General features: G+C 40.6%; 1 protein-coding gene across 3 annotated transcripts in view; it reads right to left on the bottom strand.

Annotated features, from left to right (window-relative positions):
• The window catches only part of Mfn1 (mitofusin 1), a 41921-nt gene extending 17188 nt beyond the window's left edge, over positions 1-24733 (bottom strand). For 2 of the 3 annotated variants that reach the window (XM_021649931.2, XM_060378200.1), the window contains exons 1-9: positions 24459-24593; positions 22184-22302; positions 19541-19676; positions 14717-14879; positions 8116-8240; positions 6932-7040; positions 6346-6453; positions 3833-3986; positions 2658-2725 (exon numbers count right to left, since the gene is read on the bottom strand). In XM_021649931.2, coding sequence (XP_021505606.1) covers positions 2658-2725; positions 3833-3986; positions 6346-6453; positions 6932-7040; positions 8116-8240; positions 14717-14879; positions 19541-19676; positions 22184-22295 — 975 coding nt within the window. In that variant the 5' untranslated portion in view covers positions 22296-22302; positions 24459-24593. The other variant, XM_021649930.2, reaches the window with a different exon arrangement.
• Positions 24734-24942: the final 209 nt, after the last annotated feature.

The following is a 24942-nucleotide window of genomic DNA, read 5'->3' as shown; positions in this document are numbered from 1 at the left end:
AAGAATGCTATTTCAGTATGTTTTAAACTGAAAGTGCAAAGAATGAACTTACCTCTTACCTAGATGTACCATACATGCAGATATGGGCGGATTTTTATACATACATGCACACATATACTGGCTTCTTAAAATTTTTTAAAAGAAACAGTCCTAAAAAATTGTCTAGGATAGCCCTGAAATCCTGAGTGCAATAATCCTCCTGACTCAGCCTCCCAAGTAGCTCAGACTACAGCCATGCACTTAGCTTTCTCCTTGTACCGTAAAGGTCAAACCTCTATGGTCTCATTACCAAAAACCAGGCCTGGAGCAACACCTGTAGTTTCCAGAACTTAGAAGGCTGTGGTGGGAGGATCACCAGACCCAGGAGTTCAAGGCCAGCTTAACATAGACACCTTGACTCAAAACAAAACACATCAACACTCGTCTTGTTTAAGAAGAGACATTCAAGGCAAGCCTGGTATATATAACAGGTTCCAGGAAAGCCTGGGTTACACAGGAAACCCTGTATCAAAAGAAAAGGGGGGGGCAGTATTTTTCACAAATCAATTTTACTTTCAATCCTTACCACTGGGACAATACTGCTGCCTAACACAGCCCAAACCCTAAATTACCCCAGCATTGCAGGAATGTCCTTTAAAGCCAGGCACAGACTCTTACACTTCTTCCATCACACAGCAAACTTATGAAGAATAGGTAATGGTGGAATGCCTGTGCTAATATGCGCTTGTAGTAAGACCACCCAAATGCAGGTTTAAAAAGTAAAACTCTTACTCTAATTGGCTTTCAAGTCTCGTTTAACTTAGTCGTGTTTGTGTTAAAAATACTTAGCCCCTCCTAAATAAAATGAATCCCATGGCAAAGACCAAACTGGTTATGACGATGATTTAGAAATGGAAAGATTGCTTTAGCAGTTAAGAGCACATACTGCTCTTGCAGAGGATCCAAGTGTGATTCCCAGCTCATGTCAGATGGCTCACAACCACCTGTAACGTCAGCTTCAGGGAGATTCGCAAGTTCCTTGTCTTGCCTCCTACATGTTGGGATTAAAGGAATACACTACCATTTCTAGCTATAACTACAGCTTTAAACAAAACCTTCAAACTATAAATCTAGACATTTCCCATTATCTTCCCTAACAGGTACTACTCATAACCAAATTTTCCATATATATAACGTTTAGATTCCCAAATGTAAGTCACAAATCTTAAACAGTGAAAGAATTATACAATTTAAAGAGAAACCAGAGTACCCTATTACAACTTCTAATAATGAGCTGCCAAGTTTCTTCTAAAAGTACTTTATGTCCAGGCAAGGTGGCACCTGCTTATAATCACAGCACTTGAGAGTCAGGGAGAACTGTGAGTTGGACGCCAGACTAGCTTACTTACTGAGAGTTCCAGAACAGCCTGAGCTATAGACAGCTAAGCAAGTGAAAGTGTTTGGTATACAAGCCTGACAACTCAAGTTCAATCCTGTGAACCCACAGTGGAAGAAAAAAAAAATTCTGGAAAGTTGTCCTCTGATCGACACATATACCCTCACTCACAGATAAGCACCACACACACATACACACACACAAACACACACAAGTGGAGGGAGGTGGGAAAGGAGGAAGTTAGGAAGGGATGGAAGAAGGGAGGAAAGAAGGGAGGGAGGGAGATACTAATGGAAAAAGGCACCAGGATAGAGCTCAATGGTAGAATCCCTGCCTAGCACTGTACTATAATCTGAGTGTATTTGTGTGTCCACATATACAGATATGTGGCTATTCCTAAATCAGACTGAGAAGACCATGGGGAGCAAGGCAGTCAGCAGTCCTTCTCCATGGTCTCTGCTTCAGTTCCTGCCTCCAGGTTCCTAGCTTGAACTTCCGTCGGTGATAGAGTTTGACCTGAGAGTTATAAAATAAGCCCTTTCCAGTTTGTTTTTGCACATGGTGTTTTATCCCAGCAATAGAAAGCCTGTTACTCCCTTTCTCCTCAGTGCTGCACAAACACCAGCCCCTTACACACAGTGGTTTCCTACTAAAGTAGCAGAGCTGCATCATAAATATTTTCGTATTCATTCATTTTTTTCAAAACACCTGGCACAAAATGAACATTAACAAGTAGCAATAAGTTTAGAAATACAAAACAATTTTATCAAATGGCATTCTCAATGTTCTTTCTCCTTTGGTACAATACTCTTCATTGAGATAATGAACAGTCCTCACTTTGCTTCACACACACACAACACTCCCCACCCCACTGAGTTTCTCTGTGTGGCCCTGGCTGGCCTTGAACTTGAGATCCACTTGCCGTTGCCTCCCAAGTGCTGGGATTAAAGGCTGAGACCACCACCATGCAACCATCATCTGTTCCACCAACAATTAATGTTTGCTCTTTTTCCACATGTATGAGTACAAGGAATACCATTCAGTGCACAACACAAGCAATACTAGACCACATTTACGAACATGTCAGTAAAGTGCATTTTTCTCAGTTCTTACAGGTCATCCTTCCTGCAGGGGCTTCTTTTCTTCAAATCTTTCTCGTTTCACTGGCTGTTGTCAGGACTATACTTAATCACAGCAGAGGTTATTGACAAAAGTAGACAATGACGATGATAGTACTCTCTGAGCAGTGTCGTGTATAAGCCAATAGTAATGAAATTCCTACCTCAAAAGTTTGTTCAAAATTCTGAAACTCCTGTAATCTTGCCTGAAATCCTTCTGCAAGTGCCCCACCTGTAACACAAGCAAAAAGTTTATTTTATTTTTGCTTTGCTTTTGTGAGACAAGGTCTCACTATGCAGCCCATGCTACCTTACCTTGAGCCATCATGCCTGCCTCAGGCAAGGACTTTTCAACCTAGTGTAATAAACTGTCTTGACCCACAGATGTTCCAAGACTTCTCGTGGCTGCTGAAAATGCAGAGTATAAAACCCTATATTTTACGATGTGTGGAAGTTTGCTTTCTATTGCTATTATAAAACACCATAATCAAACACAACAACTTGAGGAGTAAATTTGGCTCACTGGTTCCCATCACAGTCCATCATAAAGTCAGAGCAGGAACTCAAGGCAGGACCCAAAGCAGACTGCTAAATGGCCTTCTCATACCAGCCATGTCTACCTGCAGAGGTGGGCTGACCCTCTCACCTTAATCTCTAATCAAGAAACTGTACCACAGACTCACCCACAGGCCAATCTGAAAAAAGTCATAGTTTCAACTGAAGTTTCTTCTTCCCAAATAATCTTAGCTTATGTCAAATTAACAGAAGCCCAACCAGGGAAACTATGTTTTATCTTCTATATACATATACAAAGTTTATAGCCTTTTCATCTTAAGTAAGCATTTAGTATGCACTGAGGCCTTATCTTCTGAAGTTAGAGGTATATTGACATTTTAGCACAAATTTCTTTTTGCATCTTCACAGTTTTACAGATTTGTTCATACTATAGAATCTAACAATCTTTACTCAGTCAATCTTCACCTAAAGGAAGTACTTTGTGACCTCTGCTGAGTGTGACTCAACTGCCTCCACTAGTAGGCACTCTGCATGTGGACCATTCTTTAGTACAATAAGGGTTCTCCAGCACAGACGTGCAGTTCACATGCCAGCTGCTAAGACAGCTGGGTACTGTTTTTAATGTATGGGACAGAAGGAAGACTCCTGGGATGATGAGAGTGCTCACCACACTACTCATAACAGTGCCATATAATATCACCGCACCAGTTAGCACAGGTTAATGGAGCCACAGGTAAGCAGGAGGCAAGGTAAGACTTCAGCCTGTACTGTTCTGTTAGAATCTAAGTTTACATTTCAGAAAGAAATGATAATTACTACATACCACCCTCTGGCATCCCCTGGGCTTTATGCTTTCTGGAGTTGAGAACTTCCTTGGCTGAAACAAAAAAGATCCGATTTCGAGCTTCCACAGGACTCACAACTTTGAGCTCTTCTACTAAAAAGTGAAGGCATCTTTCCATGTGCTGTCTGCGCACCTGCAAGTAGCGTGGGAATTTTAACAATTTCAACAGAAATACTGATAACCACCAACTACAGGCCTATACTAAATATACTTAGTTCCTAGCTGATGGCACTGTTCAGGGAGGCTTAGGGGGTGTGGCCTTGCCAGAGCAAATGTCATAGGGGGTAGGCTCTGAGAACTTAAGGTCTCTCCATACTCCCAGTTTGTTTCCTCAGTTTTATACCTGCAGTTCAAGACCGTAGCCCTCAGTTTCTGCACCAGCGGCCACGCTGGCAACTCACCTCCCTACCATGACAGTGCAGAAAATGTCAACAAACGAAGCCTTATCCTTGACGGCAGGAAATCTCTACTTAATAATCTTCCTTTTGAACAGCAAATACTACCCAAGCATTACAAAACACCACAAACAGGTACTAATACCTACCAATCGCATGGGAAAACAATGACTTTCATATTAAAGATATAATAAAAAGTAATTATATTAATAGTAGTATAGGCAAGCAACACCACCCCCTCCCAAATGGGTAGCACTTTTACTTTTCACTTATACTTATTTTCCTAATTTTCTTCAGTGGGACTGTTAATAACGCTGAAATCAGAAAGTAAGTACTACAATAAGAATGCAAAATAAAGATATTGTCTTCATTTCAAATCAAAACCTAGTCTATTCTTCCTAACATGGAGGCTGGGGCTAGAGGAACGGGTCAGCGTTTAGGAGCCCTCACTGTTCTTTCCCAACCATTACATTAAGTGGCTCACAGCCACCAGGGATTCCAGCTCCAGAGGACCCAGTGCCCTCTTCTGACATCTGTGGGCAACACAAGAGCATACACATACTACAAAGTACATAAATATATAGGAAAAAAGCTAGGTACGGTGTCATAAGCTTGTAATCCCAGCACTGGGGGGTTAAGGAAGTTCAAAGTCTATCTTTGGCTACATAGTGAGTTCAAGGCCAGCCTGGGATATTAAAAACTCTGTTAGAGGAGAAAAGACCAAGTTGAAGATACAACTAGTGGTAGCATGTTTATCTTGTATGCATGAAGCCCTGAGTTCAGTTCCCAATACCAGGAAAAAAAGAAAGAAAGAAAGAAAGAAAGAAAGAAAGAAAGAAAGAAAGAAAGAAAGAAAGAAAGAAAGAAAGAAAGAAAGAAAGAAAGCAAAGCAAAACAACTCTTTAACAACAAAACAAAACAAGGCAGGTGGTGGTGGCGGCAAATACCTTTAATCCCAGCACTAAGGAGGCAGAGGCAGATGATCTCTGAGTTCAAGGTCAGCCTTGTCTACAGTGTGAGTCCAAGTCAACTAGGACTAGCTACACAGAGAAATCCTGTCTTGAAAAACAAAACAAACAAAAATTTTCAAAGGAACATAGAAATTGGAGCTAGGAATTCTCAATAGAGGAATATTGAATGGCAGAGAAACACTTAAAGAAATGCCAGATTCTTTTTAAAGTGAGTGGAGGATATAGCTAAGTTGGTAGAGTCTACCTAATACGCAGGGTTCAATAACATGCACCGTATAAACCAGGGGAGCGGGCACACACCTATGATTCCAGCACTAGCGAGGTATAGCTAGGAGGATCAAGAGTTTGAGGCCAGCTTGCACTATAAGAGACTGGCCATATCAAAAGCAAACCAAGAAACCAAAACCAGGAGGCCAAAGGGCCCCTGGGGAGCTCTGGGTGTCAGGTATTTTTATTTATATTATAAGGCAGGTAGGTGAAGTTTTTGAAAATCCATTGAGTCAGGCACTAATGATTCAGGTAGACATTTTTTCTGTTACACATTTTACATGTTAATAAGAAGTTAAACATGGGGCTGGAGAAATGACTGAGAATATAGCTGTTCTTCCAGAGGACCTGAGGTCAATGCCTAGCAGCCACATGACAGCTTACAAATGTCTCGTAACTCCAGTTCTAGAGGCTGTAATGCCCTACTCTATCTCCTCTGCTCTGGCATCAACCACATGGATGGTACATACATGCAGACAAAACATTCACATATGAAAAAAGTGAAACACAAAAAGAAGTTTTAAGTTCTGAAATAAATAGGTATTTCAGATACCTATCACAAATCCCTATAAGTTTTCTAAAATCAAACTTATTTTTTTCTTTTAGTTTTTTTTTTTTCCAGATAGTCTTATCTAGTTCAGGCTAGTCTCAAACTGCTTACTATATAGCTCATATTGGTTTTGAACGCCTGATCCTTTTGTCTACACATCAAATCTGGAATTAGACTGCATATCATGAAGTCAGCTATATTTATATTATTTTCATAATCAAGGAATAACTTCTCATAATTGTCCTCTGAGGTCTATTGTTTCCTCAGATAACAACATGACTGCAGTTCCAAACAAGGGGGAAAACTTACATCCTCCATATACTCTGGCTCTGAGGCAGAAGCATCCCATCGATTATTCAGAATAAAAATGTTTGGCTTGGATAGCCGTTCATTCACCTTATGGAAAAAATGTTTCTCCTGAAAAATACCAAGAACAACACTTTAAAAATTATTTTCCATTTACATTTTTAATCGAAACCATTTCAAGCACAGTGATGAGCATCTGAAATAAAGAAACCTAAGACCCCTGTCAGCAGAAACCTTTCTCTCAGAAATCAAAATAAGGCCAATGGTAAGGGTTTCCTGCTCTTGCCAGGTCTCTCTTGAAATTCAACTAATTTACCAATCTATGCCTGTTCTTCCAGGCAAATACACGCACATGGAGTGAGTGTCAGTATCACACTTGTATCACCTGAACTCCACAAACACTTAGTAGAAGCTAAATCCATTGAGCCTAGATTTCTGCTGAAACCAGTTAACACTATAGAGGACCAGAGACAGCATTCTGGTCTCAGGGAAGCACAGGCCAGCAGTTACTCTCTAGTTCATCACCTCAACTTCCCTCACTTTACAGAAAAGTGGATGCCACTCAAGCAGTCATAAGAATAAATCCTACCGTGTTCATCAGTGTTGATTCTGAGTTTGCAACCAAAACAAAGACGTCAGCATCGAGGCAGAATTTATCAATCCAGATGTCCAGCTCTGTGGTGACATCTGTACCTGGGCTAATGGGAAGGAAGCAAACACTCCATCACACAATGCACATTAAAAGCAATAGTTTAGGTTACAGATTTTAAAGCAAAACAAAAAACTTTCCTATCATTTGAAGTCCAAAAGGCAGAAATATTCTCATCAATCTGATGTCTAGAAATTTTTAATGTTTTTGACAAAATTAACAACATAAATCAATACTTCAATCTTTTATGCTGAAAAAGGAAAAGAAGTACCAATGATAAAACAGACTAGGTAAACAGCAAATTGTAGGTAAATAGTACATTGTTCCAATCAGATAGAGATAAAAATGCTTAAAAGTACATCTTAAAAAAACCAAATACTTCTCGGGCCAGACATGGTGGCACACATCTTTAATCCCAGCATTCAGGAAGCAAAGGTAGGCTGAGGCCAGCCAGATCTATACACTAAGTTTCAGGACAACGAGAGGTATATAAAGACATGTCTCAAAAACACAAACAAAAACAAAATCATCAATACTGAATGGTTTCCACAGAACACTAAATTTTTAACTGAAAAAACAAAAAGCATACCAAAAATGTTTGAATCCTTGAATACTATAGGTAAGGAAAATACCCAACTGACACATAACTACTTTGTCAAACACTGGTAAGATGATACTAAAATACAACACAAGAGTTGAGGCTGTAGCTCAGGGCAGAATACCTGCATAGCAAGCACAAGGTCCTTGATTCAAACCCCAATGCCACAAACAAAATAAATAAAATTTAAAGCACATAAAAGTGTGTATTAATAAAAGCAATAGAAAAATTCTAAAAGCATTTCTTAGAAAATGAAAGCCTCCTAAACTTTCTAATGAAAAGAGAGAAGAAAGGATCGGGGCACCACTATCTGTCTCTGCACTTCCTAACTGCAGGTCCAATGTGATAAGCAGCTCTCTCCTGCTGACACTGCTCTCACTATAACGCCTTCCCTGCCATGTGAGCTACAGCCTCAGACAGAAGCCTCCTCAAACTGCTGTTTGTCAGGTGTTGATCACAACAGTGTAATAAGCAGCTTTCTTCTATTTATGGACCCAGAGAAAACATAATTTATATGTAAATTTACCTGTCTACTAAAACCAGGTCATCTCTCAAGAGGGCACATTTTGCTTTGGGCCAAAATACATGCACGAGACAGCCAGCTTTCAAGTCTTTGTCCATATGGAGGGCATGGGCCAGCTGATTAACTGTCTAAAGTGAGAAGAAAAGGAAAAAAAGTTCAATAAAATTAAAAATACTATGGTTTGCCACAACATCTACTTTAACTCAAGCTAATGCTAGCTGTACCCCAGGCTGGCCTTGCTCTCACTATTCTATTTCTGCCTCTTCAGTGCTAGAATTTACAGGTGTGTACCACTATTCCCAGCTGAACAGCACCCATTTTTACAAAACTGAAAGTTGAACTTCAGATGGTTTGAAATAAAATCACCTGAACAATTTTGAGAAATAGACATTTATATATATATTAATATGTATGAGTATTTTGCTTGCATGTGTATCCATTCATGATGTTGCCTACTGCTCTCAGGACAAAAGTGAGCATCAGATCCCCTCAGAGAGTGACAGTTGTATGGATGCTGGGAATCAAACACAGATCCTCTACAAGGGCCAGTACTCTCTACTTCTGAGTCATCTCTATAGCCCTGAGAAACCTGGGTTTTAAAATAACCAAATGGATTTTTTTTCCCCTTTGAAAGTTTACTCACACAAGCTACAAACAATAAGGGTTTATATATGTGGAGGGTTGGTGTGCTGTGTATTCAGATGCTAATTTCTGTGCCCCAAGATCTAGTTATAGTCCAGACATGGTCAATGTCATTGAAGAATCTCCTGTATCAATGTTTTGCGAACACTGTTTACCAGTTAATCTCTGACGGGTTAATAAAGAAGCCGAGCAGACTACAGCTTGGCAAGAGAGAACAGGAAGGCTGGACTTCTGTTGCCAGTCAAGAGGTCTTGGGGAGGCACCATGAGGAAAACAGAAAGATGAAGAGGAAGAGAACAGTTGCCATGAGGATTGACCTGATAGAGCAGAACCAGCCCAGGTGGGACCAATATGACAAGTAATTCCAGGTGTGTGGCTGGGAAGTAGCCAAACTAGAATAGATGGTTAAAATAAATGCCGTAAAGCTTGATGAATAAATCTAATAGGTCTGTCTCATTATTTGGGAGCTAGAGTGAGTACTAGGAAAAAATCCCCCAAATTACACCTTAATTTTACACATAAACACCTAATAAATAGGACAGTAGTAACAGAGCCCAGCAGCAGCAGTCTGGGAGCAAAGGCAGGTGGATCTCTGTGAGTTCAAGGCCAGCCTGATCTACAAAGTTAGTCCAGGACAGCCTACACAGAGAAACCCTGTCTCAAAAAAAAAACAAAACAAAACAAAACAAAACAAAACCAAAAAAAAAAACAAAAACAAAAAAAAACAAAACACAGCCCGATGGAACTCCTGATAGATGTTATTTATGGTAAAGTATGAACTATGGACTCTGTTGCTTTTACATCTTTGTATTTTCTGGTTCTTCTGGTACTGCTTAGTTATAATGAGAAAAATCATTTAGGAAAAAAATGTTATTAAAATCAATTTAAATACCCTGTTGAAGTAAGGGGTAAGGGAGGTTAATTCGAATATTCAAATGTCTTTGTTTTTGTTTTTTGTTTTTTGTTTTTTGAGACAAGGTTTCACTTTGGTACAAACTCATGACTATCCTCATGTCTCAGCTTCCTGAGTGTTAAGATTACAGGTGTGAGGCACCACATTGAAATCTGTGAGGAAGAGCCAACATGTCTCTCAAAAAAGATTGTTTTTTTCCCCCTAGCACTCAGGGAAGCAGAAGCAGGAGATTTCAGTGATTTCAAGCCACCCTGGTCTACAAAATGAGCCCAGGGCAGCCAAGGCTACAAAAGAGAAACCCTGTCTCAAAAAACAAAAACAAACAAGACAACAAACAAACAAACAAAAACAAGAAAGATTTTTTTTTCTCTCTCAGCAGGCAACTATACACAAAAATCTTCTTGAAGCCCTTGTCATTTAAATCCCAAACCATTTCTATTTCTCAAGATAACTTCTTAGGTATATTAGCTTTTGAAACCAATGTGCATGCTTAATGTAACTCATTCGTATTAAGTATTAAGTAAACAGCACAAGGGGCTTAAAGCAAAATTAGAAAAATCAATTAAGGAAGGGACATAGCACATATACACTACAATTCTTACTATAAAGCATGTATTTTAAGGGCTGGGATTGTAACTGTGGCATTTGGAAGGTAAAAAGGTCATACTTGGCTACATAGCCAGTTCAAGGCCAGCTTGGACTACATGTGACCCTTAAAAAAAAAAGTTAAAAGGCAGCGGTTGAAGAGATGGTTCAGTGGTTGAGAGTGCTGGTTGCTCCTCAGAGGACTTAGATTTGCTTTATTGCACCCATCCACCTACTCCAATCCCAGGGTGCATCACTCTCTTCTGGCTTTAATAGGCATCATACCCATATGATACAAAATACCCATACACCTCCAAAAACAGGGGGCTAGAGAAACATCTATTTATCAAATGTACTTAAATGAGGCTTAAAAAGCCTCATTTGAGGCTTAAAAGCCTTAAATGAGGCTTAAAAAGCCTCATTTGAGGCTTAAAAGCCTTAAATGAGGCTAAAGTGAATGTCCACAGTGACAATAATATGTACAATTGTTAATTTGTGTTTTGTTTTTTTTTTTATGTGCATGGGTGTTTTGCTAGCATGTTTTTCTGTGCACCATTTGCATGCATGGTGCTCACTAAGGAGTTAAGGATGTTATGATCTACCACCATGTAGTTGCTAGGAATGGAACCTTGGTCCCCTGGAAGGATAGTCAGTGATCTTAAGCATGCAACCATCTCACCAAACCCCTTTATCTGTTTTTAGTATGCATGGCTTTAACAGATGCTATGATGGATTTTAAGATCACAAAGGCTAGGCAATGGCTCAATGAGCATTTGCCTAACACAAGGCCCCTAGGTTAGCTCCCTAGCACCACCACCACCAGAAGTTGAAAGAAAGAAAACACAGGGCTGGACACATGGTTAAGAGTTAAGAGTGAGAACTGATCTGGCAGAAGACCTGATTTGGTTCTCAGCACCCACACTGGTGTCTCACAAATGCTTTTAACACCAGGTCTCTTCTGGCCTGCTCCAGCACTGACTCATGCACATATGGCTGTTTTCACCATCACTGACACTTCTGAGTGAGTGTACATGCAAACATATGGGGACAAACACACACAAATAAAACAAAATGGCTCAGCAGTTTAGAGTGGTTGTTGTTCTTGCAGAGGGTCTGGGCTTGATTCCCATCACCTACATGGCAGCTAGCAACCACCTATAACTCTAGTTCCAGGAGATTTGAAGTCCTCTTCTGTCTTTCATAGGCATCAGACACACACATGGTACACATACATTCATGCAAGCAAAACACAGATGAAATAAAACTTTTTGAAAAATTAAAAATAAAACTATAGATAATAAAACACCCAATAGAACTGTGACAAGGTTTGACAGTTTTGTTTTGTTTCATGACAAGGTCTCACTATGCAGACTGGCCTGGAACTCACAAAGACCTGCCTGCCTCTGTATTAGTCCACCACTATTTCTAGGGTTTTGTTTTGTTTTATTTAAGGTGTGAGCTATTTTAAGTGTTCAAAATACAGAATAGTAAATGTGAGAAGGCAAGTACTCAATCGTATGAGCTCTTATGGTTGTGCCAGTAAAATATTATTGCACAGGACTAAAGGTTTACTACTGTCAAGGGAGCTACTCCTTGGAGTCTTTTCAGTTTGGGAGCAAGGGAGGGAGACAAGAATACTGAAGAAAGGGAACTTGAAGCAGAGAGTACAGATCAAGAAAAATGAGATATCATATCCATAAATATCAAATAATTTACCACAAATAATTCAAATTCCAATTTGGCCAATGTCTTAACTCCAAAGTAATAGTAACTGTGGTGGTTTGAATGAAAATAGCCCTTACAGCTCATACATGTGAATGCTTGTTCCACAGTTGTTCCAACTATCTGAGAAGAATTAGGATGTGGGAACTTGTTGAAGGAGGTGTGTTGCCATTTCCAGTTAGCTTGCGGATAAGGTGTGAGAGCTCAGCCTGCTTCAGCACCATTCCTCCCTGCCCACTGCCATGCCCCTGCCATGATGACCATGGGCTCACTCTAAAACTACAAGTCAATGATAAACTCTTCCTTCTATAAATTGCCTTGGAAACAGTGTTTTGCGCAGTAATAGGTAAGCAACTAAGACAATGCCTCATAAGTTTGAAGGATGCAGCCTAATCCCAGCACATGAGAGGCAGTGGCAAGGCATCTCTGTGAGTTAGAGGCTAGCCTGGTCTACATAAGAAATTTCAGGCCAGCCAAAGATTTAAAAAAAATGAGACCCTATTAAAAAAACAAACAAACAAACAAAAAAGTAAAGGAAATTTAAGATTGAAGAATATTTTCATAACCATCTCATTTTTCTTCTCTCATAACTAATTTGAAGGGTATTTACTGTCCAAAAAGGTGAACAACAGAATGAACTACTCAATCTCAGTCATACGGCAACCTCACAGCACTAAACTACTGACCACACTTAAAGTTTAGCAAAACAAAAAATGGCAAGGAGCTGGGGATGTAGTTCCATGACAGAGCATTTGACAAGTATGTACATGTCCAAAGTTCAATAACCAGCATACACACAGACATATACAGACAGAGAGACATGGATCTTCAGTACTGAACTTTTGTGTTTGTGTGGGGATCTTTCTTTTTAAGGTAGCTATGATTAGGTGTGGTAGCACACTTGAAACCCTAGCACTAAGGTGACTAACCAGGAAGTTCTAAAATTTAAGGCCAGTCCTGACTACAAAATAAAGCCCTACTGTAAAAGAGGCTGGAAGGATATGGAGATGGCTCAGTAAAATCCTCTTCATGAAAGCATGAAGGCCTGAGTTCCAATCCCCAGCACCCAAGTTAAAGATGGGCATAATTCCAGTGCAGGGGAGAGAGGCAGATGGATCTCAGCCATCTAGGTAACCAATGAGTTCCCATTAAATGATAGACCATATCAGAAAAAAAAAAGTGGAGATTAACTGAGGAAGATATCTGACACCCACTCCTGAGTTCCAAAGCACACACGGATGCACTCACACATGCGTAAAAATCTGTGTGCATGCACAGACAGACACACACAGACATGGACAGACACATAGACGGACACACACACAGAAATACTTGGGTAAAGTGTGGCTCAGCTGTAAAGCACTTGCCTAACCTGAGTTCAAAAGGTACTGAAAACAAGCAATGCCTTCCCAAGTCCTGTCAGGCCAAAGTTAACATCAAACATCTAACTTCTTAGTACTTTATTCTTTTGTTGGTTGAAGCAGAACAGCAAGACTGAATTAAGAAGTTTATAAAACAGAGCCAGTAGGTTGGCTAAGTGGGGGAAAGTCACTTATTTGCTGGGACCAACATTGTAGAAAGGAAAAGCTGACTCCCAAAGTTGTCCTCTAACCACCAGATGTACATCAAGACAAACACATATAGAGACATGCAGGAATATATGCACATGTGCACACACATGCATGTACATGTACACAAAGTAACAAATGTAATAAAAACCCATGTTTTAAAAAAGACATAGCTCAGGCACTGAATGCTTGCTATCATGTTCAAGGACCTAAATTGCCACTGGCCTTTGTCTAAGAAATCTGTATTGAGAGGAGGGAGGGAGTTACAGGGGGGATAGAAAGTGAATAAACTATAATTAATTAAAAAAAAAAAAAAGAAATCTGTATTTACTCATGAATATGCTTAGAAACTTTTCCTAAAGTAAAAGAATCTAAGTTTTAAAAAGGACAAAGGCCAGGCACAGTGGTGCATGTCTTTACATGTCAGCATTAGGGAAGCACAGGCAGACAAATCTCTGTGAGGTCAAGACCAGTGTCATCTACATGGAAAGTTTTAGGTCAGAAATGGCAACAAAGTGAGACCCTGTCTTAAAGAAACAAAACAAAACAAAAAGACGACAAAGTTACAATCAAAAGGCAGCTTTCCAACAATCTATTTTTACTAAATATCAGTTTTTAGAGAAAACTCTTAAACTTGGGTGCCAAAGAGATGGCTTGGGGGACAAAAGCACTGGCTGCTATTCTAGAACTGCCCTGCAGTTCAGTTCCCAACACCCACACTGCAGCTCACAAATGTTTCTAATTCCAGTTCCAGGGGATCCAATGCTCTCTTCTAGCCTTCAATAGCACTACGTGCATGTGGAGAACATACATGTAGGAAAAACACTTAAACACATTTTAAGTGTTTATTTTAAATTATTAAAAATAATTAAAAATAATTTAATAATAATAATTCTCTTCTTATTTAAAGTTAAGAACAGGGTTAGTGGCACAGTTTACCTATCATGCACCAGGCCATGAGTTCTATCCCTCTATATTCCCAGTAAAAACAACAACTTTAAATCTCCAGTACTTTAGCCTTCAGAAAAATACTTTTAGAACTCAGAATATTAGCAATGGCTTTGCAAGCTGCCAAAATAAGTATCATTAGTTCTTCCATGTCTAGCCACGCAGACATTATACAAAATCTTTCAACTGAAAGACCTCTAAGCGCATTATGGGTTGGGTAGTATACCTTCACACTTTTCTTTTCATCTGACCCTTCCGTCATAAGATAGGCTTTATCTCCATCAGTTCCCTCGACACTCAGGAAGCAGTTGGTTGTGTGACCAATCCCGCTAGGGAGAACTTTATCCCACAGCATTGCATTGATGACAGAGCTCTTGCCACTACTTGTCCTGAAAAACATGCAAAACCAATAGTAAAAATGTTCTTCACTGGGTTCAAACCAATATCTTCTCAGTTCAGTTTCATACACAGACAGCACTTTTTTTTTATAAAAAGAAAACTTCAACCTGTGCCCCACAGAGTACACCTGTAATCTAGCATGTAGGGGGTAGAGGTAGGAGTATCAGGAATTCAGCCATATAAAGTAAAATAAAACAACACCAACAGGCAAAAAAGAAAGACAAGCACTGTTAAACATTAGCAATGTACAGTTAGAAAAAATAAGGTGCCAGAAAAAAAAAAGAAAAACTTTTCCCTTAGCTTTTGTTGCTTGTTTCTTGTGGCAATTTAAAAATAAATATTCAAAATTCTGTGGTATTTTTCTTATTCCAAGATGACGGCTAATGTCCCATCTTCAAGCTGAGCTGCACTAGGACTGCTTCACAAGTGATATTGGCTAGCTTCCCAGGCTAGCCAATAAAAGGGAATGCAGCTCCTTCCTGTTTACTGGGTCACAAGCACTGGGAGCCTTGCCACAGAAGAGGTCCCACTGACTGCTTGTGCCACAGTTAAGTCAAGCTGATGGAACGCCTGGCAAGGTGTGCCAGTTGAGTCTCAAAGTCACTTCAACCCGGGGATCAGACACATGACTGAAGATACCAAATAATTCTACCCCTCTAGTGTGGTGTGACCCCAATCTTCAGGGACAAAGACAAGCTGTCTAACTGTGTCCTGTGTGAACTAAGAACCAGTGTGTACAATGAAATGAATGTTTTTAATTGTTTAGGTTTTGAGCAATTTCTTATGCAAGTACAACAATCAATACATTTCTGAAACCCAAGGAACAACTCTTACCTCCTCAGGGATGTGTCTTTCAATCAGTCCACTCAATTCTTGGAAGCTAATCGGAGCCTTCTGCTTCATTGGAAAACAGTGCACTTTCATGTCATGGAAATTGTTCCCAATTTGCCCAGGAAGTAACCAGGAATAATCAATCACCTTACTCACTGCAGCAGTGGCTTTTAATGACAGTATATTAAACTTAGAAAGCTGCCTACGGCCTTCCTTTAAGATTAACCCCCTGAGCCTGGTGCAGTGGGACACACCTATAATCCCAGCACTATGGGAGGCAGAGGTAGGTGGATCTCAGTGAGTTCAAGGCCAGCCTAATCTGCAAATTGAATCCAGGACAGCCAAGGTTACACTGAGAAACCCTGTCTTGTAAAACAAAACAAAACAAAAATATTAAACCTCCGAAAGCTAGAAAGATAGTTCAGCAGTAAAGAGTACTGGCTACTCTTACAGAGGACCTGGGTTCATTCTCAATAACCACACCATGGCTCACAACTGTATGTGATTTCAGTTCCAAGGTACCAGACACTGTCTTCTGACCTCCAGAGACACTGTATGGAGGTGATACACATACATGCAGATAAAATACTGATATACATAAAATAAATTACATTTTTATTCCCAAAAGATTAATACTCTGATGACTGCATGCAGCAGTGAATCCCAAGATTAGTTTGGGTCGCCCATACCCATTAGAATCTGGTAAGGTACTAATGAAGCCAAGCCCTTAGGTTCATTATATACGATAGAATCAGACTTTAAAGTTATACTCAAGCATAGGTAATCCTCCTCCTGTACCTAACAATACTGGGATTAGAGGTATGTATTACCATCTATGAATCTGTTCTAGTTGTTTTTGTAAAGTGTCATCACCAGCCGCTTACCTCCTGGGGACCCAAATTTCTAATTCTCAAATCATTTAATGGCCAGCCCTAACCTAAAATTACCTAAGGGCTGGCCTAACTCACTTAGTTTCATTAGCATAAACTCAGGTATGATCAAAGGAGCTCATTATAAAGAATAAAAGCTATTCCTATCACTCAGGAAATTCCAAGGGTTTTAGCAAGTTGTGATGGAAAGGGACATGAATGGCAAACATACTTCTGTTCTAGTATCCCAATTACTCCTAGTTGTTCTGACCTGTTCCCCACAACTCATTATTCTTCCTTTTCCCTGTGAATTATCTCAACTCCCCAGATCGCAATTACCAACATTAGGCAATAATTTCTAAACTTCCTAGAATTTGCCTAAACTACAATCTCAAATATCCAACCTGGCAGTGTGGGAAACTTTATCCGAATGGCTAATAAGCATCAACAATACACATCTACATCACATGAACATAAACATCTGTTTAAAAACCTACAATAATAAATGACACTCAACCAAACAAGTAATTTGTGATTCTCACTGTTCTAATTAACCTCTAGGCTGCTCTTATTATTTCTATGTATGTGCATGTGTGCTTATCTGTATGTGTACCATGTGCATGTAGTGCTCATGGAAGTTACAGCAGGCTCTCCTGGAAATAGAATTTCAGGGAATTGTGGTTGCTGGTCCTCTTTTAGAACAGCAAGTGCTCTTAGTGATTCAGCCCTCTCTCCTGCCTCTAGTTATTCTTTTATGTCTCTCATCAACCCTTCCTGTCTAATCTTTCAAGACAGGCTCTTCAAATTTCTCTGCCTCATATCGCCTATTCCCATCAATCTATCGTTTGTACTCTACACCCAAAGTTGTAACTGTTAACTCTAAATCCTCTCATTTTACTTTTCAAAATATAAGTATTTTGAAACATTTTGAAAATATACAGACCTTACATGCTCTGTGAGGTCTTCGGCAAACAGGACCACTTCTAATGTCTTGCTAATGTTTCTGAGTATCTCAAACACAACTTACAGTTCTTCAAGTACATTAAGGTTTCCCTCTCCCTTTTCATTTACCACTCTGCAAGAAGCTGGCTTTGAGGCCAGCTCATATCCAAAGCTAATAGTCCTGGGCTAATGATGGGCTACCAGGCTAATAAGCACATAGCAAATTAAAAGTATGCTAGTGAAAAGACAGATGCATCTGCCCTGCCCAACACTACAACTGAGTGATCACACTAGGAACCAGGCTCCCAGCCACACACTAAGTGCAACTTCTACTGCTTCTACATCATGCATGCGCAGGGAGTGAAATCAGCCACACTAGTCAGGAACCATCTGCCCCTATCTCTTAGCCTCAAAGAAGACATCAGTCACCACCATGTAGAGATCACTTCCTACTACCTCACCCTAATATTAGGTGGAACCTATTTCATGGAATTACCCCTTTCTAAACTCTTGTGTAAGACCCCAAGAACATTTGCTGAATAGAAGCAGTAGATAGTAAAACAAAATAAAATAGAGCGTTATGAGAGGTTTAGAGGGATTTAACCAAGATATTTTAAGAACAGACCTGGTTCAGGATGAAGCCATGTGATAGAACACATGACAAGCATGCAATACAGCCTGGTTCAACCCCTAGCACCACCACAATATTGCTATACTACTATAAACAAAAAAATGGAGACAACACAGGAGAACCAGTTCATGGCCACCCTTGGCTACTCTGTCTCAAAAAATCTAACAAATAGTATCTGAAAGCTGGGCACAGCAGCCTGTAATCCCAGCACTCGGGAGGCAGAGGCAGGTGGATCTCTGGGAATCCAAGGCCAGCCTGGTCTACAGAGAAAGAGTCCAGGACTGCCAAGGCTACCTAGAAAAAACCCGTTTTGAAAAACTTAAATAAATAAATAAATGATGAAATAAGTGGCATCTGAGAGGGACCCTTTGGATGCAGCAGCCAGGAAAGCCTTCTGAGATACTAACACTTGCGGTGAGATACGAGGAATGATCTAGGCATGAACATTTACAACTGCAGAAGCCATCAAGATGAGAAACAGACAGGGTCTATGACACAAGTTTAGCACATACATGCCCATTACTGGTTAAAAAAAAAATGTAGTTGAGATATGAAGTAGTCATTTGTCTCTGCGTCCCTAGGGCACACATAGTGAGCAGGGAGTTAACAACCATTTTTCTTCTGCAGTGATGGAGATCGCCCCAGGGCTCACACACACTAGGTAGGCTTTTATCCCAGGCCAGCCACACCTCAAGCCCAACTCCTGGTGATTACATGAATGTATCAGATGTGACAAAATCACTCCATGACCTACACTCATTGACATACAGTGTTCCCTGCCCTTCCTGTGGGAACCACGAGTTGAGTCTTCTGGAAGAGACACTTAATTACAGACAATGTGTGGTGGTACGTGCCTGTAATTCAAACAGTCCACTCAGGAGGCAGGAGCAGGCAGATCTCTGTGAATTCAAGGCTGTCCTTGCCTATGTGGCAAGTTCCAGGACAGCCAAGGATATATAGCAAGATTCTCTCTCAAGAAAATTAAAATAATCAATATGAACCTAGAACAAAAATTAAAACCTAGTTATGATGGTACAAGCTTGTAGGGGAGGAGGCAGGAGGCCAGCGAGGTCTACAAAGCAAGTCCACAATAGCCAGGACTACACAGAGAAACCTTGCTTAAAATAAATAAATAAATAAATAGATAGATAGATAGATAGATAGATAGAGACATGGGAGCCCACCCTTAAAGTAAAAGCATACTCAACACTCATAAAGCACCCTTTTACAAGCTAACAGCTGCAATACTTAACCTAAGTAGAAGCTGTTGTGTGAAGAGCAAGAGGAACGCAACCCACTGAATCATCAGGCAAGCTGGAATACGGGCATGAAAAGTTGACCTATGCAACTAACCTTAGATGAAATGATAAAGCTTTACCTGCCAAAAAATGCCACTTTCATATGTCTCCGAGACAGCACCTCCCCAATGACAGCAAGCTTGTTTCTGTAGCCCTGTATTTCCACCAGATCATCCTCAGTTGCTATTCGATCAAGTTCTGGATTCCTGTATGTTGCTGCAAAGTTGAACAGTATTAGAAAAAGTGATATAAGGAAATTCTGCTAATTATACAACTGTATGTATTTTGAGTTGCTCTATACTAACACATCACTTGAAAAAATAAACACGTTCATAGGATCTGAATATTTGGTAGTGGTCTTCTCCTTGTTCTCCTTCTTCCTCTTCTAACGTGTTTGTCAGGTATGGAATCCAGGACCTCACACATGAAGGCAGGCACTATACCACCAAGCTACACCCCTAGCCTTGAATATTTGATAAAAAGTAAATGTCCTCTGCGATGACTATCCTGCCTTAAAGAACTTTAAAACTATTAAAAATTTCAAGGACTTGGTCAAAGGGATTACTTAATTACTTAATATTTATCTAGTGGTCAAAAACAAACCAAAGGGAACAAAAACCCAGGTTTAAAGAAGAAATAAGCTAATAGCCATCTATTTTTGTTCAGTCCAATCTTGAGTTGGAAAAGAGCTGCACATGCTGAGCTATGAAGTTTCCTACTCCTCAGATATTAAGGTGAGATTCAGTCTGTGAGCTTAGGCAAGCCTTTTTACCTCATCACATGTTGATTCCCACAGGGAAGGGACACAAAAGTCCAATCAGTAACAAAAGGCAGAAAGAAAGATGTTTATAGACTGAAGCGGGACTTATCAGAACCAGGGATAATTGTCTACATAATCCTAACCAAGGATGGAGGGAGTTCCAAAGTATGGGTTTAAAAAGAGAGGATCATGCTCACTGTTTTCTCATTTGTAATAGAGAAAGAAATGCTAATATTTCTTTCTTTTTGCCTCTTTTTGAAGACCTGGAGATTCATTTGGTTATAATAACCAGTGACACTTAAAAATAACTCAGTACTCAAGTGATTAAACTTAAGCTTTTCATACCTCATTTTACATTTCAAGCACACTAATAAAACATGTACAACTGCTGAATAATGGAAAGACTGGCACTGAACTTGCTATGTTGCCAGGCTTGGTGGCACATGCCTGTACTCTCAGCACTCTGGGAGGCAGAGGCAAGTGTGTCTCTGTGAGTTTGAGGCCAGCCTGATCTACACAGTGAATCCAGGAGAGCCAAGGCTACACAGAGAAACCCTGTCTTTCAAAAACAAACAAACAAACAAACAAACTTGCTAAGGAACTTGAACTCCCAATCCTAAAGGTTTATACCACAAAGCAAATTTTGTAATACTTAACCCCTTACCTTATGTATTATACACCTTGTTGTTTCTCATTTTACACTTCCTGATTTATGTTCCTATTTGCTAGCCCCCCCTTTTTTGCAACATTTTCCCTACAATGTTTTAAAACAAGTCAAAGAAAATTCAGATTCTAATACTGCCATTTCACTAGCTCCCAGCATAGCATTCAATCTACAACTGGCAAGATTTTTATAAAGATGCTACTAAATTTAACTTCAGTTTTACTCCCTATCAACTTTAGGAAATAATATTTGTCACAAGTCACTGTGTTAGATCAAGTTATTACCAAACTGGAACAAATTTTTATTTTCACACTCAATGAAACTTGAATAATGTTAAATAGAGGCTTGTAGGAGCAAGGAAGAAATGTCTGATTCAAACAAGAGATTAAATGTTTCCCCATTGTCACTGGAGGTATTCTAAGAATTCCTCACTCTTCACTGTAAACCTAATAGACAGCTATTCTAAAAGCCTAAAGAAATTCCAACAGTTCTCTCCAAATTCCCATGTCTTGGTAAGCCTCCTTGGTAAGGAGGCTACCTTTGAGCAGCTTCACAAAAGGAAAACGGTCACCCTCTCCCAAAGCAATTACATCTCAGATGAGAGACGGGATAAGCCTGAGATTCCAAAAACTGTTCACTGACATATTGGGGAGAGACTGTGATGGCTGCACACAGACTGCCTGACTGTTAAGTCCGTCCTAGCTTTGTGACCTTGGGCAAGTTGCTTATCTTCACAGTGCCTTTAAGATTCATTTATTTATTATATATAGTTTTTCTGCCTGCAGTTGTGCCTACAGGCCAGAAGAGGGCACCAGATCACATTATAGATGGTTATGAGGCATCATGTGGGTACTGGGAATTGAACTCAGGACCTTTGGAAGAACAGCCAGTGCTCTTAGCCTCTTAGCCATCTCTCTGGACCCCGCAGCACCTTTAAAGTGAGGATGATTTTACCTACTAGTCTTCGGAGGATTAATGAACTCATTAATGTTATAAAACACTAAGCCTAATACCTTCCTGTTTCTTAACTGTGAAATTGCTTTTACTCACTATGGTATTGTTTCCAGAATACAGAACAATGTGAATTCAACAATTAAACCTGAGTAGGGCACACACCTATAGTCCCAGCACTCAGGAGGTGGAGGTGGGGAGATCAGGAGTTTAAAGTCATTTGCACTTACACAACCAGTTCAAGGCAAGCCTGTTCTCAAAAAGTAAAAAATAAAGAACTAAAGTTGAAATAATAAAACACTTGCATACATTTTTAACAGTAATCTTAAAACTGTAAGAGGTACCAACCTTCAACAAAATGTGAACCCTCAGTAACAAACTCCAGTAACTGACCGAAGATCGCAGTGATGGCCTTCTTTGCCAGCACAAAGTGCTTCAGTGGAGATACAGTTTCTGCCATTATGCACCTAGGGTGAGTAAAAGTTAGAAAAGCAATAATTAGCCTCTGGATGGTGCATGCCTGAAGTCTCAGCAGCTGAGGCAGGCGTGTACCTGAGCCCAGGGATCTAGTTCTACTTGGACAATATAACACAGCAGGGCTTTCCTCATCCTGAAAGCTATACTTAAACTGAACAATAAGGAGGTTCTGAGGAGGTGGTTTAGCAGTTAAGAAAACTGGCTGCTCTTCCGGAGGACCCAGGTTCTATTCCCAGCTCGCACATGGTGGTTCCCAACTGTTTAGGACTCTACTTCCAGGGATTCTGATGCCCTCCTCTGGCCTCCACAGGTGCCAGACACACACATGGTGCACAGACTATACATGCAGCCAAAATACCCAGACACATACAGTAATAAAAATTATTTTAAAAAGTTAAAAGAAAAGCCATTTTTTCAAAGTTAAAAAGGCACTGAATAACAAGGAAGCTATAGTATCCCAGAACTTGTAATCCCAGCAGTGAGGAGGCTGACGCATGAGAGTACTGGTAAGACCCTGTTTAAAACCAAACCAAACAAACAAAAAACTCAAAATTGCCCAACAGGTATAGGCACTTACAACTAAACTTGAGGACCTGAGTTCAACCCCCCAAAACCAAATGGTGAAAGTAGAGAACAATTCCAGCAAGTTGTTCTCTGTGAAACTCTAACATCCCACGAAGAAATCAAATGTAGCTTTTAAGACCATAAGATAAGCCGGGCAGTGGTGGTGCGCACCTTTGATCCCAGCACTCAGAGATCAGGCAGATCTCTGTGAGTTCACGGCCAGCCTGGTCTACAGATCAAGTCTAGGACAGTCAGGGTTACACAGAGAAACCCTGTCTTGAAAAAAAAACAAAACAACAACAACCAAAAAGAATAAAAATGTACACGTTTCTGGGGCTGGGCAGATGTCTCAGTGGTTAAGATCACTTATTGCTCTTGGGGAAGACTTAAATGGGATTCCCAGAAACCACATGGTAGCTCACAACAACCCGTAACTCCAGTTCCAGGGAATCTTGTGCCCTTTTCTGACTCCAAGGGCATTGGGGAGGAACTGTGGTTAAACATACAAGCATAAAAACTGGGAAAACACACACATTAGAGAAACAACAACAACAACAAAAAACCAAACAAACCTAAAAACAAAGTTTTAAAACCATGCATATTCTGGTACCTGACAGTTCATGCCTCAATTCCCTAATGGCGAAAATTAACATGACCAAATAGATCAAACACTTTTCATGTAATGTTTATTTATTTATAGAAACCATTTTAGTCAGAAACAAATCAAATACTTTAAAAATATTATTTATCTATAGAAACTATTTTAGTCAGAAACCAAAGACTACTCCTGAGTGATCACTCACTAAAACAGGTAAAATTTGCCTTTCCTAGTGTTTCCTGTAATCCAGTTACTCAGGAGACTTAAGGCAGGAAAACCTGCAAATCCAAGTCTACAGAGGCAACAGAGTGAGCTCAAGGCTTGCCTGGGTCTTCTAGTGAGACTCAAAATGAAAAGTTTATAAAAGGGTTTGGGAATATAGTGGCGCAATGCCTAGCATGTGAGATCCGTGAGTTCACTTTTCAGTTCTGGAAAAACAAGAATATAAATAACTACTGTAAAATCGGTAAAAGCTAATGACAAAAATCTTGGTTGTATTTCCTACTACATTTTCCTTACGTGAAGATGAAGAAACTATGGTAGTTAAACTGTGGCTGCATATGAATTAGACATAATCAGGACACTGGGCAAGTGAGAGGGAGGAAGCCAAGATCTCAAAACACAGCTAAGTTATTAACTTTCCCAGTTTGCGGTAGAGAAGTCACAATGCAGTACAGGCATCGAGAGAGCAGCAGCTTTCATCACAATTAAAGATCAAGACTTAAAGGAGGCATGGAGGCTTCAAGCCAAAGTCCCCAAACTTCAAGGAATGTTAAATTTACAATAAAAGACGCTCTACCTGGAAGCTGCTTATGAAAAGACACCGAAGACAATCACACACTAATGCCGGTGTGCGTGAAATGAAGCGACGTGGCCACCTGGAGGGAGGATCCCTCCAGAACCCTGAACTGAGCGCGCAGAGGAGGTGCGTGGGGAGAGGAAGCCGCGCGGGCCGTGAGCCGGCCCGGCCGGGTGGATTCCTACCTGGACAGGCCTTCCCGCACGCTGGTCGCCCGTCGCTCCCACCCCCCGGCCCGCCGCCCCGGCCCGTCAGGGCGCTCGCGCTCCCCGTGTCCGGAGCTTGAAGGTCACCCCTGGCGTCGCCACCCGCCAGCGGACACTCACTCCGTCCCGGCTCCCACGGTCACCCAGCAACCACAGCTCCGCCACAGCCCCTGGGCTGTCTCATCCTGCCGAGAGAGGGGAGGTGCCCAGAGGAGGGGCTGTGGGCCGGCTACTTCCGGTGCTTTGGCTTTCCTATTGGCTGTTGCTCCGCGACCGGAACTACATATAGTCCCGGCGCCATTTTTCTTGACAGCAGAAGGCGAGGTTTGCTGTGGCCAAGGATTTCCGTCTTAAAGCTAGTCTCCTTCGTGTTTTCCCTTCAGAGTTTTTCAAGATCAGCGGAGCCTAGGCGTGAAAAGATGCAGTGTCTGAAGAAAACTGAGAAAGGTGGAGCTAACTGTGG

The sequence above is a fragment of the Meriones unguiculatus genome, chromosome 2 (genome assembly GCF_030254825.1).
Source record: "Meriones unguiculatus strain TT.TT164.6M chromosome 2, Bangor_MerUng_6.1, whole genome shotgun sequence".
Classification (NCBI taxonomy): domain Eukaryota; kingdom Metazoa; phylum Chordata; class Mammalia; order Rodentia; family Muridae; genus Meriones; species Meriones unguiculatus.
The sequence above is the reverse complement of the archived record's forward strand: the minus strand, read 5'-3'. Positions and strand labels throughout refer to the sequence as shown.